The sequence below is a fragment of the Elephantulus edwardii genome, unplaced genomic scaffold, assembly GCF_000299155.1.
Source record: "Elephantulus edwardii isolate Elephantulus edwardi_28Jun2011 unplaced genomic scaffold, EleEdw1.0 scaffold00109, whole genome shotgun sequence".
In the NCBI taxonomy this organism is placed as follows: Eukaryota; Metazoa; Chordata; class Mammalia; order Macroscelidea; family Macroscelididae; genus Elephantulus; species Elephantulus edwardii.
Window position 1 is genome coordinate 3,254,837 of NW_006399859.1, and position 16,525 is coordinate 3,271,361.

At 43.9% G+C, this 16,525-nt stretch overlaps 1 protein-coding gene and 1 pseudogene across 1 annotated transcript in view; one reads left to right on the top strand and one right to left on the bottom strand.

Moving 5' to 3' along the window:
* SLC6A5 (solute carrier family 6 (neurotransmitter transporter), member 5) overlaps nucleotides 1–16,525 on the bottom strand; it is a 70,243-nt gene that overhangs the window by 15,548 nt on the left and 38,170 nt on the right. The window contains exons 9-13 of the mRNA XM_006892010.1: nucleotides 13,568–13,671; nucleotides 12,312–12,436; nucleotides 3,789–3,901; nucleotides 2,448–2,579; nucleotides 1,300–1,399 (exon numbers count right to left, since the gene is read on the bottom strand). Coding sequence (XP_006892072.1) covers nucleotides 1,300–1,399; nucleotides 2,448–2,579; nucleotides 3,789–3,901; nucleotides 12,312–12,436; nucleotides 13,568–13,671 — 574 coding nt within the window. The remainder of the gene's footprint in view (nucleotides 1–1,299; nucleotides 1,400–2,447; nucleotides 2,580–3,788; nucleotides 3,902–12,311; nucleotides 12,437–13,567; nucleotides 13,672–16,525) is intronic.
* On the top strand, nucleotides 7,165–8,382 carry LOC102861357 (annotated as a pseudogene).

Below are 16,525 nucleotides of genomic sequence, written 5' to 3' on the forward strand. Positions count from 1 at the left end.
TCAAGTTTAGTGAAACTTTCAGGGAAACTAGATGCTATTGAACAACTTTTAAGTATGAGACTCACAGTTATATTAAAAGCAAAATGTTTCTATCAAGGATGCCTGGTGGTTAGGATGAGTCTGCTGAGTGCCCAGCTAAAGGACAGGGCTCTGCAGACCCCTCTAGCCTGAAGCCCCCTTCCTTTGGGGTCCAGAGAGTACATCTGCCTTTCACTCATGTCCTATGTCCTTAGTGACACCCTGTATTTACTGTGAACTTGAGACTCTCTTTTTGCTTCTGAAGTGCATCTAGATACCCTAAGCTGGCATTTTTCCTTTTTGGATGTTTGTCATTGAGGTCTTATTTATGTAAAAACCAGTTGTCACTGAATCAGTCTCCACTCGTGGTGACCCCACGTGTGTCATAGTAAAATTGTGTTCCATAGGATTTTTCAAAGACTGATTTTTCTATTTTTCTTTCGGAAGGAAATCACCAGGCTTTTCTTCCAAGGGATGTCTGGATGGACTTGAACCTCCACCCTCACAGTTACCAGTGAAGTTCATGAACCCTTTATACTGCCCAGGAGGAAGTAAGTCTCTGAGCAAACCAAGTACAAAGAGGGCAGCAGTACCCGACTCAGGAACCTAGAAGATGACCCAGTGTACCCTCCATCGGTGAGCACCTCCAAATTCGGAACAAAGACGGAGCCTGCAAGCTCGCTAATACTGCTGTTCTCAATAACAGCCCCATTGATTATAGAACACTGGTTGCTATGGTGATTACAAGAAGGGCTAAACTATTGGGGAACTGGAATTTTGTCCCTAGGATAAACTGAGATTAAGATAGATACATCTAGGCTTCCACGGGGCTAGAGACATTTCCTAAAACCCAGTGAGCCAGCTGGTCTCTGTTCTCACTACAGCATCCCTGGGAGGCCCATCTTAACGTGCTAACCCTATTTTTGCTGCAGTAACCCTGGACGACCACCTAGCTCAAATTACAGGGAACTGAGCTAGCAAGACCAGGAAAAGTATCCACACCTGCGAGGCAGCCCCCACCTGGCCCCATCCACCAGCATTAACTGTTGGCATGCCGGATCACATGACCGGGCAACGCCTGGTCCTGGGATACAGAAGTTTCTGAGCTTCACCATCAGCTGCCCTGTGTTCTCCACACCTGGATCACAGTGGTCCTAAGGCAACTCTTTGTTTCCTAAATGGCTGCAATTAAATCCTTTCCTTTTCATTGTCTTATGGTAGACGGAAAGCCCGATTGTCAATGGCATTCTACCCTAGCAGTGGGTGTGGTGTTGCCCTTACCATAGACGTAGGAGATCCCCACGAGCTCAAAAATGGCGATGATGACGAGGGCGTAGGAGGCGGCATACGTGTCCACAAGCTGAAACATGTAAATTCCACCCTGAAGGGGGAAAAAAGACACAAACAACATTCTAATGGGCTGGAGCTGCACTATCTCCTCCAACTGATACCAGCCAATCCTTCCCATGGAAGGCCTGTTGTGCACTGCTGTTGAGTCAGAATCGACTCCTGGCTGACGCTCCGCCAGGTTTTCAGAGGCTGTAAATCACTTGTGAGGAGACTGCCCATCTTTCTCCCAAGGAGCAGCTAGTGGATTTGAACTGTCTACTTCAGACATGGCAGCACAACTCCCTACCCATGAAGTTACCAAAGAAGAGAGTCAGGTGCAAACAAGAGGCCAGGGCTCTCCCATCCCTTCAGCAGCAGCTGACCTCACCCTGGTCCAGGTTGTAAATTGGAAGATTCACCTTGTGAGCCGAGCAGTCAGTGGAAACATGGAGCTAATCAGCCGAACAAGCACAGAAAAGCAACATTTGAAGATGTGTATATGAAAATAGCTGAAAGGATGGCACCCGCTTGATCTTCCTACCACCTCACATCGATGTGCTTTTTACTCATGAGGCTCTGAGGTTTACGAGGAAACCAGACTAGCCATAGACCCTTGTTTGTGAAAAGCAATCACCTGAAACTGTATCTAGTTGGTAAATGTGAATTTGTCTGTGTTCCATCGTCTTAAAGTAGGACACACCTGTCTCGTTGGCTCGAGAAGGCTACGTCTCAATTATAAAATGCTAGGAACATCACGAGTAGCCAAGACAACATATTTTCCTCGGCGGTCAGTATCTCTGATGACCCAGTGTCATCTACACAGCAATGGCAGTGATTTGGCTATGGCTGCGAGGTGTAAACTGAGTCCTGCTGATGCACTGTGTAAGGTGTGGGGCTGTCAACCAAAAACCCAGCAGTTCAAACCCACCAGCCACTCTGAAGAGAAAGATGAACAGTCTGTCTTCATATTGATCACTTCTGAAACCCAAGGAAGGGTTGCTGGGAGTGAGAACTAATTTGACCATCATGGGATGAGATCTAAGAGTGAAAGGATGGACATCCAGCCACCCTCACCCCACTGTGCCCGGCAGGCAGCTTACCTGAGTGATCATGGGAAAACCCATGATGAAGAAGCAAATGCAGCAGCCCAGAGTGAAGACCGGCTTGTGCGTGCGCAGGTACTTGGGGAACTCGTCCGAGATGGAGGTCACAATGGTCTCAATGGTGGCAAACTGCAAAGATGCCAGGAAAGGGGCTCTAAGACCAGCCAGGCAACCCCAAAGTTTCCCAGAGCCTGTGTTCCACCTCAGGGAAAGCTGCATTTGTATGAAGTCTGGCTTGTGGAGTCCATTCCCTAGATGAGTGTAAAGGCCTTTTCTGGGGTGCCATACCCAAGCAGCAAGGGGAAAAAGCAGGATGTAAGTCTTTAGAAACTATGTCTTAGACAGCCTTCCCTGGTGCTCATCCAGCAGGACATGTTAAGTTCCACTTTGTATTCATGAGATGTAAATTTCTCTCCTCCAGTTTAACTCTCATTTGATCTTCTATTTGAAGAAAAGCCCTCCTTTACACCCAACTACTGAAATCCCAGCACCTGCCAGCCTGATTGGTAGTGTCTCGACTCTAAACAATTTCCCTGATGTCTGTCAGTTTCATATCATTCTTTTATCCAGCCCCCACCAAATTTGCTTTGGCAAAATTATACCAAGGCAGGAAGTAGTACACAGGCTAGAATTTGACAAGGAGGAGGAAGAGGGGAGGGTTCCTTTGTATCATCATATGTTGTTGTTATTGTTGTGAGTTGCCCTCGAGTCTACCATGACTCACAGCTGCTCCATGAAGAGTGGGTCTGTGCTGTGCTCTCTCCTGAACTATCCCCTTCATCTCTGATATATTTGAGCCTGTTGTTAAAATCACTGTGTCAGTCCATCTCATTGAGGGTCTTCCTATCTTTTAGACGACCTTCTACCTTTCCAAGTATGATGTCCTTCTCCAAAGATTGGCCCCTGCTAACAAAATGTCTAAAATATGTGAGATGAAGCTTCACCATCTTTACCTCCAAGGAGTGTACCCTGGCTTCACTTTCTCCAAGATGTATTATTAATCATTGTCCAACTTTCAGATGCGTAACAAGTAACTGAAAAGACCAAAGCTTGAGTCAGATGCATCTTGGTCTCTAAGCTGATATCATTACTCTTTAACACCTTAACAGTGCACATGAGTCATCTACAAATACAAAAACTAGCCCTCAAGAAATGTAAAGACTCCTGGGTTACCCTGAGCCGCCCTGGACAAGAAGGAACATCACCCTTCCTCCTTCACTCAGGAAAATGTCAAGGCGCCTGATCCTATCCCTCTGCCCAGTCTGGGCACAAGACCTAGGAGAGGAGTTCTTCAGAAGGAGCCTGGGGCAGGGCAGGCTTCCTGAGGAGGGGGCTTACCATAGTGTCAAGTCCAAGAGTGAGGAGCATCAGGAAGAAGATGATGGCCCAGAATGGAGAGAGGGGCAGCCTGGTTAAGGCTTCTGGGTAAACCACAAAAGCAATGCCTGGTCCTGCAAGGAACAAGACAGAGATGAATATTGATAGTACAGCTCAAGGTGTCCTCTGCCAGGAAGCCCTCAGAGCCTTCTCTTCACTGAGTTCCTCAGTTACTACTTTTTACATGCTGCTTCCAACTGTTTGCTATCCTTTTTGCACATCTCTGTTTACTTCCTGAGCTAGGGAAGCTCTCAACTCATTGCCATCAGGTTGGAACCAACTCACAGCTGAACCTCCATTGGGTTTTCAGGGACTGTGCAAGAGAATGCCCTTCGTTCTACACAGAGTAGCTGGTGGATTTGAACCACTTATCTTTGAGTTAGCAGCTCAACTCCTTACCCAAACTCAGAAGAGAGGCTCCAAACTGTGCCAAAGCTAGAGACTCAGAGTCAATTCTTCCTGCCTGAGGCTAGGCTGCTGTTGTTGATTGCCATCGAGTCGAGCATGACTCATAGTGACTCTATGAACAAAAGGCCTGAAGCCTTTCTATAAATATTGTTTCTCAAAGTTCACAGAGTTTCCAGAGGCATATTGTTTAGGAAGTGGATGCCACTCCTGCTTCCAAATCTGTCTTAAACTGGGAGCACCACCAAACACTGTCCTCCATGGGTAACTCCTATGGCATTTGACACCCCAATGGTAAGTGTTCAGCATCACAGCAACCCCAGGTTATCTTAGTACAGCACACTGACAGAAGAGTGCTGTACCACTTAGAAGAATGTTCCTCCAAAATATAACAACTGACTTTTTAATACAAAGGCCCTCCCTGAGGGCTTATTGACTCTAAACAAGAGGCTTAAATAAAACAACCAATATAGTATGTTGTTCTTATGTGCCATGAAGTCATCTGCAACCTATAGTGACCCAACATAGAGTAGCTCCGAACCCTTCCCTGTCCTGAGCCAGTCTCAGTAATTCCAACACACCAACTCCCGTTGCCCCAGTTACTGTTATCAACCCATCTGATCAGGGTCTTCCTCTCCTGAACTGTCCCTCAATCCTTCCAAAAGTGGTATCCTTCTCCAAGGACCAGTCTCTCTTGGCCATGTGCCCAAAGTATGTGAGATGGAGCTTCAAAATTCTAGCCTCTAAGGAGAAACTTGGTTTTACCCTCTCCAAGACAGACCTATTTGTTTTCTTGGCAGTTCATGGTACGTTCATGACTCTTCTCCAGCACCACAACTTGAGTCTAGGCTGTGTCCTATGACAATGGGTTTCTCCGTGTGCTGTGAAACCTATCTTTACTGTGCGCATTGCGGCAGAGCAGTGCATCTCAGCCAGAGGTGACATGTTTCATCCTCACAGCTGGGATGGGGTTCTTACTGACATCTAGTGGGGAGAGGCCAGACATGCTGCTAAATAGCTCCCAGTGCACAGGACAGTCTCCCACAGCCGGAAACTGTGTGCAGTAAGCTTCAATGGTGCTGAGGTGGAGAAACCCTGCTCACAGTGGTAACACAGGTGCAAATGGTGTGCGCTTTGCTGTGTCTATTCTCACACACAAAATTAATGGAACGGAACTAAATAAATAAATGGAATTGAAAGCAACAAAGAATAAAAACAGTCATAGAGTATCATTTCTTTCCATTTCTCTGCTTGAACTACCCTTTCACTTCACTCTTCTGGGAAAAGCTTCTCACCAAAAACATCTATCTATCTAAGTCCAAAGAGCTAAGCCAGTTCCTGCTGAGTTGACTCCAATTCCTGGTGACCCAACTGTCATGCAGAACTGAGCTCTGTAAGATTGTCAATGGTTGATCTTTCAGAAGTAGATCATTAGGCCTTTCATCTGAGTTGCCTGTGGGTGGTCTTAAACCTCTAACCTTTCAATTAGCAGCCAATTTGATAACCATTTGTGTTACCTATTTATCCATTGCTTTTAAATTCTTACTCTATAAAAGGCAATCTAGTGTCACCAAAGTCTAGGCCTGATAAAAATACCACTATCAGTCCACTCTCATTAATATGAATAGAGGGCTTGTGAATCACAGGGTCTGGTGGTTAAGATATTTCAGGCTGTATGAGTCCAACAGATATGAGTCCAACTCTTGACCCCCTGACTTACCAGGAGTGCAGCCCTAGACAAGTGATTTCATTTCTGCCAGCCTCAGTTTTGCCCATATGTAAAATGGGAATAACAGTGACATTTCTCACAGTGTGAAACACAGCACATCAGCAGCACTCACAGAATACTAGCTTTCATCATGAGCTCTGAAATTGCATTTTGAGGGAGCTCAGGTGGACACGTGGCAAAAAAAGCTGCACTACAGTCCCTGAAATCACGTTTTCCCTTCTGGTCTCAGGTAGATGTCGGAGCAGTGGTCTTCTCTGCTATCTTAAGGCTCTGTCAGTGGTTCTGGCCTGTCTTATGACCTCACCAGGAAGATTATTGTAACTAAAGATGGCTAAAGACTCAGCAGTTGTGAATTTCCTTGTAAGGGCTCGAGGAATGGAAAGGATATTGGGCAAGGACAAGTTAGTGCAGTGCAGGCGTGAGCCACGGCCAGTGCACATCTGGACACTAGAAACTGCAGCACCTGGAGTTTCTATAACTGTGCTTTTTTAAAAATGGAATTTATCAGGTAATTAGTTCTTCATGTTGCCACAGGCCTCAAGCTATTCAAAGCATAAAGCCTGGTGTGCATAAGACAGCAGAGCTGTATGCATCTACTGACCAGACCATAGAAATTGCCCCTGAAGGCTCCCTGTGTGAACCATAAAAGAAAAGTCTATATTAAGTTACAGCTCAGAATAGGTCTCGAATGCAGATGAGGAAGCCAATTCAAGGCTTTCATGGCAGTGGGGCCCGAGAGACCAACAAGAAGGTCTTGAAATGGCCACTACCAAGCCCCTTCGCTGCTTAGTTAATAGCAGTCTGTCCTTTGGGTTTTACCACTTTTTCAAGAGCGGAAATTATTTCAAAATATTCGACCTGGTTCTGTTTCTGTTCTGTCTCTCTGAAGTACCTCGGTAAAGACATAAATTCTCAAGTTGCAGCACAGCAAACCATTTATCTAAGGCAGCCGGGGAGACAAGTCTTCATTTTTATATGGTGTTGTAATTTAGTTTTTGAGAGTGAGAGAGAGAGAGAAAATGTGTGTGTATGTTTTCCTCAAAAGTCAGAGTAGGCAGGGCCTGCCGGGACGGCGCCTTCTTCCCCACCTTTGAGTGCGTTAGGCTTCCGGCAGCGTTTAGGAATTGCGAAGTCCTGTTACCAGTATCCTGGGTAGCGCTTCTCCAGGACTAGACCCATCAAGGACATTTTCAGAGTGCCACAATGGCAGAAAATGGTGATAATGAAAAAAATGGCTGAGCTGGAGGCCAAAATCTGTCATCAGATTGAGTATTATTTTGGTGACTTTAACTTACCACGGGACAAATTTTTAAAGGAACAGATCAAACTAGATGAAGGATGGGTACCTTTGGAGATAATGATAAAATTCAACAGATTAAATCATCTAACAACAGACTTTAATGTAATAGTAGAGGCATTGAAGAAATCAAAAGTAGAACTCATGGAAATAAGTGAAGATAAAACTAAAATCAGAAGATCTCCAAGCAAACCCCTCCCTGAAGTGATTGATGAGTATAAAAATGATGTAAAAAACAGATCTGTTTATATTAAAGGCTTCCCAACTGATACAACACTTGATGACATAAAAGAATGGTTGGAAGACAAAGGTCAAGTACTAAGTATTCAGTTGAGAAAAACAGTGCACAGAACATTTAAGGGATCAGTATTTGTTGTGTTTGACAGCACTGAATGTGCTAAGAAGTTTGCAGAAACCCCTGGCCAGAAGTATAAAGACATAGACCTATTAATACTTTTAAAGGAAGATTACTTTACAAAAAAGTATGAAGAAAGAAAACAAAATAAAATGGAAGCTAAATTAAGAGCTAAGCAGGAGCAAGAACAAAAACAGAAGTTAGCAGAAGATGCTGAGTTGAAATCTCTAAAAGAAAAGATTGGCTGCTTGCTGAAATTTTCGGGTGACTTAGATGATCAAACCTGTAGAGAAGATTTGCACATCCTTTTCTCAAATCATGGAGAAATAAAATGGATAGACTTTGTCAGAGGAGCAAAAGAGGGAGTAATTCTGTTTCAAGAAAAAGCTAATGAAGTACTGGATAAAGCCAAAGATGCAAATAATGGTAATCTGCAACTAAGGAACAAAGAAGTGATATGGGAAGTATTGGAAGGAGAAGTGGAAAAGGGAGCATTAAAAAAATCATGGAAGATCAGCAAGAATCCTTGAACAAATGGAAGTCAAAAGGTCGCAAATTTAAAGGAAAAGGAAAGGGAAATAAAGTCGCCCAGACTGGTTCTACTAAAGGAAAAGTACAGTTTCAGGGCAAGAAAACAAAATTTGGTAGTGATGATGAATGTGAGGAAAATGGTGCAGCTGGTACAGTGAAAAGAGCAAGAGAAGAAACCGGAAGAGAGGAACCTGCATCAAAACAACAGAAAACAGGAAATGGCACAGGGGACCAGTAGTTAAATATATATTAATTAGCTTTTAATCTACTTTTGTCTTTGATTTTTTTTTTAAAAGAAAACCGAATTAGGTCCACTTCAATGTCCACCTGTAAGAAAAGAAAATTTTTTGTTCAGTGGAGATTTTTCAAATGTATATCTCTGTTATCAGATGATACAAATATCAAAAGGAAAGTTCTGTTAAAATACCTTTTCAATATGAGAATATATTAGTATAAACTTTAATGAAATACATGCTCTGAAAAAGAAAAAAAAAAGTCAGAGTAGAATTATCCCCATACAAATGTATGGGCCACGTGATAAGTCAGGTGCTATCTCTCCTCTCGCACTTTTTTGGTTGTTGGGTGCCACTGACTTGAATATGACTCAGCGACAGAGCTGAACTCTGTCCTGCCCTGCACCATCCTCATCATCCTCAGCACATTTGAGTCCATTGCTGTGGGCACCACGTCAATTCATCTCCGGAGGGCCTTCCTCTCCTTCGCTGAGACTCCACCTTTGCAAGCATGATGTCCCTTTCCAAGGAATAGCTCGTTCTAACAACATGTCCAAAATTTGTGAGACAAAGCTTTACCATCTTTGCCTCCAAGCAACACTCCAGCTGCCCTTTCTCCAAGACAGGTTTGTTTGCTCTCTTGACAATCCATGAGATATCAGCACTCTTCTCCAACACAACTCAAAAGCATCAATTATCTCACATGAGGAGGCAGTGTACACAACGGCTGCTGTGCAGGCTGAACACCAAAGCTTGAAACACTGAATTTAGCTCATACTAACCGTGGGACCTTTGGAAAGTCCTTTCTTTCCTCTAGAACATATACCTAATAATAGCTCCTACCCTGGTAGCATTTCTGTAAAAATTAAATGCACTGATATAAGTAAAGGGCTTAGGAAAAAGGCTGGATATAGTATGAACTCAATAAACATATTTCTGTTAGTTGCCTTTGAATTGACTGTGATTTTACTCCATGGACAAAAGAAGGAAGCGTTGCCTAGTCTCCTATCATAGTCACAATCGTTGGTATGTTTAAACCCATCATTGCTGTGGTCTTTTCCAGCCTAAAGAACTCATCTTCCAGAACTCTCTATCGGGCAATATTCTGTTGGGATCTATAGAGTTTTCGTTGGTTAATTTTAGGAAGGAGGTTGTCAAACCTTGCTTCTTAGTCTCCCTTTTAATCTGAAAGTGCCATCCGCAGGCCCTCTATGAAGAAATAATAATAACAGTCTCTATCTATCCCCCACCCATCTGTCAGTTTGTCATACCATGATGGCTTTCATGTTGCTGTGACACCGATATATTAGGAGTCAGGAGGGTTATCCATGGTGGACATGGCTGTGCATGTCAGCAACTTGGAGGGCTTCCTTTGTCCTGTTGTTTTTGCTATTGTTACACACACCAAAAAGCTGGTTCCCATTCACAGCAACCCCATGTGAGAGAAGCATCTCTGCCACACAGGGTTTCCTAGGCTGTGACCTATATGAGAAAACATTGTCAGGTCTCTTCTCCCATAGACCAGTCAGTGGATTCAAACCAACAACCCTTTAGCTCTTAACTATTGCATCTTCAGGGGTCTCTTCCTTTATCCAAGACAGTCACAAAGACTCAATGAGGAGTCAGTATCAATCAAATATAGCCAAGCCCCGAGCACACAGTGAGTGGGCACTGTGCTGAAGCGCCTATGACCAATGAAAGCCTGCGTTCTCTGAGGATACTCCACCTGAACGTCAGGTAAAAGGGTTGAGAGGGAGGTGATAGGGAGCTGGATGGGGGCTGGCCGTGTTTGTGAATGTCCACTTTTCTGAGATTGTCTGTCATTTCCTGAGAGGAGGGCCTCATAGGCAAGTCCTCTATCCTGTGGAGAGTGGGGCTGTCTGTCCCTGGCAAGAAACAATGAGAAATTACCAAGTTTTAGCACAGCAGGTTGGAGCCTGCATGAGACGTGCTCTTTCTTGTGAAAATCAGAGGAAGTGGGGAGAAAGCTATGCACGCTGGGAAAGGTGTGAATTAGAGGATAACATGGACTGTGTTCTATATACAGGAAAAAATCCTATTTGAACTCCGATGACATGTGCCCCAAATCCCTTTCCTGGGGCAGGATGAGCCCAGAACGGTTCACATCTCTGGCAGTTCAGCTGCCGCTCGCACTGAGCTCAGCAATGTCACAAACCTAGCAAAATGCCTCAGATCTGCTAGAAAGTGGGGCAAAACCAACCTGTGCCAGCTCCTCTGCTGGGAGGAAATGAGGTTACAGGACAGCGGGGGGTGGACACGCACCCCTGCAGACAACGCCTTCCAGGCAGGCCCTCACTCCTCACCCCCACTCCTCACGCCTTGCCTGCAGCTCAGGGCATTGCTGCAGAACCAACCTCCCTCTGGGCTTAAGCCGCTCTTTAGGGAGGGATAATTACACCCCTGAAACAAGCTGGCTCTTTAACTCTTTGAAGCCCCCAGTGTACGCTCAGTGCACTGAGGCAGTAATTAATTATCCCTGGGGAGCCAGAAGAGATCAGGTAGTCCACCAAAGGGTGACATTTCTAGGGTTGAGTTCTCTCCTGAGCTTAGCTCTGAGCTATTATCTGAAAAATGTGATCTCCTTGAAAGCTATCTGCACAGAGCCATCTCCCAAGAATATCCCCTGGATGATCGATGGGAACGTGCCCACCGCACCTGGCACAGTACAGAAACACAGAGGCATCCCATGGATGTCTGATTAGAGAGTGTGATCAGGATAACAAGAAATGAGTTATCCTCCAATCAGTTCCAACGTATGGAGACCCCAGATGTGCAAAATGGATACAACTGTGCTCCACCGGATTTTCAAAGCTGTGACCTTTTGGAAACAGATAACCAGATTTCTCTTCTGCCTCTAGTTAGGTTCAAACTGACAACTTTTGGCTTAATATTTGGGTGTTTGACTCTTTGTGCCACCCCGGGACTCAGTTGTCTCCGGTAGCAGTTACTTATTTCTCCACTTACCAAAACCCAAGTGTTTTGTATGATAAGGCTGAGGGTGATAAAGAGTTAAATAAAGATGTTAAACACTGACTCTGCAAAACGCTGTGCAAGAAGTATGGAGTGAAAGAGAAAAATGAAAGCTCTCTCTATAAACTTAAAAGTATCATACAAACATTAGCAAGAATATAGCAATCCTTTTGGCTGGAGAATAAACATTTATTCCACATCCCTCCCATCAGCACCCTTTCACCTTTCCACCCACTGGGGGGAAATTGCAGGTTTGCTTCACTAACCAAGCAGAAGTCACTGAGCACATTCAACAACCAGGAAAGTGCTTTGTAAGGAAAAGGCATCTCTGAAGTCAGAACTCTGATTAAGCATGAGTGCTCCATCTCCCCACGGCCCTCTACAAGAAATGCCAGCATGCTGGGCTGCACCTACATCAGCTTGAGGGCACTGGCTTACCTAAGGAGTCCTCTACCTGCACCCAGGAGATACAGACCACATTTACTAGGGTTGGAGCTGAGTTAAAAGCCCTGATGATGCAGTGGTTAGACTCCTTCAGCTGATAATGGAAAGGTCTGTAGTTCAAACCCATCAGATAGTCCATGAGAGAAAGAAGTGACAATCTACATCCACAAAAGACAGCCTTGGAAACCCTAGGGGGCAATTCTGCTCTGCTCTAGAAAGTCACTATGGGCTGGAATCAACTCAAGGACAATCGGTTGGGAAACAAATTAAGAATGAGAAAAGAAGAGGGAATGAAGGACTAGTCAGGGACCAGCTACTTCCAGCCTAACAGTACACTTTCCACTTGAGCCTATGTGGGTCCCTCTGAAAAGGGGGACATGATCACCCTTACCCTCCAAACTGTTCCAGAAAACCAGCATCCTCAAGTCAGTACAAATCAGAAGCTTATGAAGCGAGCCTGGAACCTGCCCTCCAACATCAGGGTGACAACTGTACGTACCTTGGTCCGCCACATTTTCAATGTTGACTTTGCGTTCATTGGCCATGAAGCCAATCACAGAGAAGATGACGAAGCCAGCAAAGATGCTCGTGGCACTGTTGGTGCAGGTTACAATTAGGGTGTCCCTGGAGGGAAAGGATCAGAGATTACCATCAGATGTGATTTGTGAGTGGGAGTGGACTAGGGGAAGAGCACATGAACACGTGCTTCTCTTTCTCTCTCTCCCCGTGTGTGTGTGTGTGTGTGTGTGTGTGTGTGTGTGTGTACAAGTAAGCACAGTGAAGCAGAGAGCCATTTCTAAACGTGCACTCAGTGTGGGCTGGGCTTTGTTTTCCCTTACTCAAAAGAAACAATTAATCCTGAACGTAGACTCCCTTAGACTGATCTATAAAGTAGGAAGAAACTAAAAAAGATCTGCCTTGCTACCTGATTCCAGTGTCTTATGGCAAATCGCTGGCTCCATGAGCCATAGACATCAGGAGCAGGAATAAATCTGTCCTACAGAACAAGGATTGATGGAGTATGGATTTGAATAGAGGGAGGGACCCAGACAGGAAGTTTTAGTGAAAGAAGGGAAGGAGGTAGGGCAAAGAAAAGCCCCCAAGTTAAGAAATCTCCTGGGGCTGGGCTACAGAGTTGTGGAGGACAAGCAGGGAGAAGGGGGGGGAGGTGTCACCACTTTCACTCTCTGAAAATAGGACCCTGGTTTCCCCAACCCAGTCATCCTCAGACTGGAAGAAAAGAGCACAGCTAGGTGGAGCCTCAGGGCTACATCGGAATCCTGTTTCTCCTTCCCGTTGGTTGTATGACCTTGAACAGGTTACTTACTTCTCCTCTGATCTGGATAAATACTGACAGTGACCTCCCTTCCTCACAGGTTGTTGTGAGGACAGAATGAGATGATGGCTGCACAGCACAGAACCTCACACAAAGTAAGTGCTCAGTAAACCATCCACTTCATTCCATCTCTGTTTACTGGTGAGGAAACAAGACCCAGAAAGATGAAGATAACGATCTAGTTAATGGGGGGTCAGGATTTTAATCCAGACATCCAGCTTCGCAGCCACTCGCTCTTTATTCCACAGCCTCACTTCTAGTAGAGTCTTGGGTCAGCAGCTCAACTCCCTATAGACTAGGGCACCAAAGAGCTTCTCCTTTGCTGAAGGCAATTCTCTGACTCTCCCTCACCTATTTTCCATCTACCCTTCTGCCCCCAGACCCTACTTGCCCTTGGACTTGGAAGTCCCTCCACCTACCTGTAACAGTTGTTGTGGAATTTATTGTAAGAAGAGAGAGTGATCAGACCTCCCCAGGCAGCAGATAAAGAGAAGAAAATCTGAGTGGCAGCATCTTTCCACACCTGGAAGCAAAGCAGGGAAAGATTCAGGGTCACAAAAGAGGCTTGGAGAGAGGGAGGGGTCATCTCACATTGCCAATGACACATCGCTTCCAGAAAGGTGGGCAGGGACAAGATGACTTTGGACACCACCAAAATCAAGAAGCATACATCGTTTACCCTGAAAGTCAAAAAAAGCAGAAGATTGCCTAAGGGGTTTTAAGTCCATCATAATCAAAGGAGAACAATTCCATAAACTGCACATGATTCATGATCCATTTCCTACCATCCAAAACTAAAAGGAACCCTGCAGGCACAGGAGATAAGTGCTCAGCAACTAACCAGAAAGTTAGCGGTTTGAACCCACCCAGTGGCTCCAAAGAAGAGCGATCCGGTGATCTGCTCTGGTGACAATCGTAGATCTAAAAACCTTCAGTAGTTTCAGTCTGTAGCATGAGGTCCCTTTGAGTTGAATGTTCACGTGGATAGTCACTTTTTATTATTTTAAAAAGAGGAATTAGCAATGACTAACTCCTTGTTCTGTCACCGTTTTCTCATGTAATATCCAGCATCATTTCATCAGTTCTATCACCAAACTGTTTTCCAGCCACCAAGCCTTCTCTGTTTCCAATTTTTGCATTCCAATCACTTCTTGCTGTGTGCCATCGAGTCAGAACAGACCCATATTGATTGATCTTGGTTGCATACTCAATTTCTGACTGCAGAAGTTGGGAAGAATTGTCAATTTCTTAATCTTTGACATTAGGAGATGTTGCTTAAATTTTAATAAGAGTAATATTAACTAGCCTTCTTTATAGATGCACTTCTATCATTATATCCTTAAATTTTTGATCAATCTTAAAATATTATTTTGATGATGAAAGCAGTGTCATTCCTTCTTAGTCGTCATTTCCAGCATAGTTGATCATTTCAGATTCAGATATAGTCAGTATTAGTCCAGTTAGTTCACCATACTTAAATATTGATCTATACACATTCTAGTTCATTTTAGATGACTTCCAATTTTCCTAAGATTCAAACTTGGTATATTACACATTCGAATCATGAAAAATAAATTCAACTATTTCTTCTTATTTTTAAAATAATTTTAAAAACAATTTGAAGATATTAAATGATAAATAATTTAAAGATATATAAACTATAAGAAATCACTAAATGTGTTATTTATGTGTCTGTCACCAAGAAGGGAGCTTTGGCAACCTAGTGATAAAAAGCTGTGCAGCAATCCCAAAGGCCTTTCGGATCCACCAGCTGCACTGTGAGAAAAGAGTGGGCAAACTCCTCCCCTGCAATTTACTTCGTCTGGAAAACCTGCTGGAGGGTCAGCTATGGGTCAATTTCTACCTGACTGTACACAATAATAACACAATAAACCACCAAGAAGGAGTACAAAAAAATTATTTCCTTCAACTCTGACTCATAGTTGGCCAGCAAGTTTCAGAGGCTGTAAATTTCACGGGAGGAGATTGCCTATTGTTCTACTAGAGTCACTGATGGATTTGATCCACCAAACAGACAGTCTTTGGGTTAGCAGTGTAAGCTCTCATGAACTAGGCTACCAGAGCACATTCTAATACTCTGCCACATGCTGTTGTTATTAGGTGTCCTATGAACAATGGACCTGAACCCTGAGGTACCCTATGCCATTCTCATCACCTGACATACCTGAGCCTATTGCTGTATTTTCTGTATCAATCCATCTTGTTGAGGATCTTCCTCATTTGCTAACTCTCCACCGTTCCAAGCGTGATATCCCTTTCCAAGGACTTGCCCCCCCCAACAATATGCCCAAAGTATGTCAGATAAAGCTTCTTCATTCTTGCTTCCAAGGAGCACTCTGGCTACAATTTCTCCAAGACATAGATGCTTGTTTTTTTCTTTTTGCAGTCAGTGGGATATTCAGTGCTCTTTTCCAACACTATGTCTCAAAGACATCAATTCTTCTGTCGTCCTTATTTACTGTGCAACTCTATATTCTAACTTTACGTTAAGACATATATACATATACATTTTTTTATTTTACTCCTTTGAGGTTTTGTGTGTGTTGAGAATTTTAGAGGGATGTGCAAAGGGAAAATTCTATTTTGTGCTGGCCCTGTATCACCTGCCATAAATACTCAAATGTGTTGGAGCCTCCTAAAGCAGAATTGCTTGTGGCTTGTCTAAGAGCTGTTATTTCCCAACCAGCAAGACTCCACTTCCGACACACTACAATAAGTAACACATAAGTGTTGTGAGGTGACCCAAAGCTATTAAAGGAATTGCATTCTTCATTTCAGCCTCCAGGGAAACCTCAGATGTAGGGCAGCTATTCCAAGAACATGAAAATCCCTTACTGCCCATATCTCATTAAAGATGTCCTGAGTGTATCATGTACCAAGATACCAGGACACTAGCACCTGAATTATGAACAAGATCTGTTCCTAAATGTGTCTTTAAGTTGAATTTGCAGGTGAGTCAGAACAAGTGTATTCAGTTCTTATGTAGCCTTACTTTATTGCAAGAAAGGCATCCTGGTGATGTAGAGTGTTAAATGTTGGACTGTTAATAAAAAGGCCACCAGTTCAGATCCACAAATCCCTCATGGAAAAAAGATGGAGCATTTCCTCAAAAAAAAAATTTATAGTTGTGGAATCCCAGGGGAGGGTGTCAAAATCAATAATAATATAGGTTTACTTTTTATTATGGTTTTTTTGAAAGACAATTCCTGATGACACAGTGCTTGAGAGCCTTGCAGCTGAAGCAACACTTGGCAGTTCAAACTGAAGAGTCATTTCAGGACAGAGATGTGACAGTCTATCTATTTCCACAGACTTTTAGCCTCAGGAACCACACAGTGCAGTGCTGCTCAGTTCTG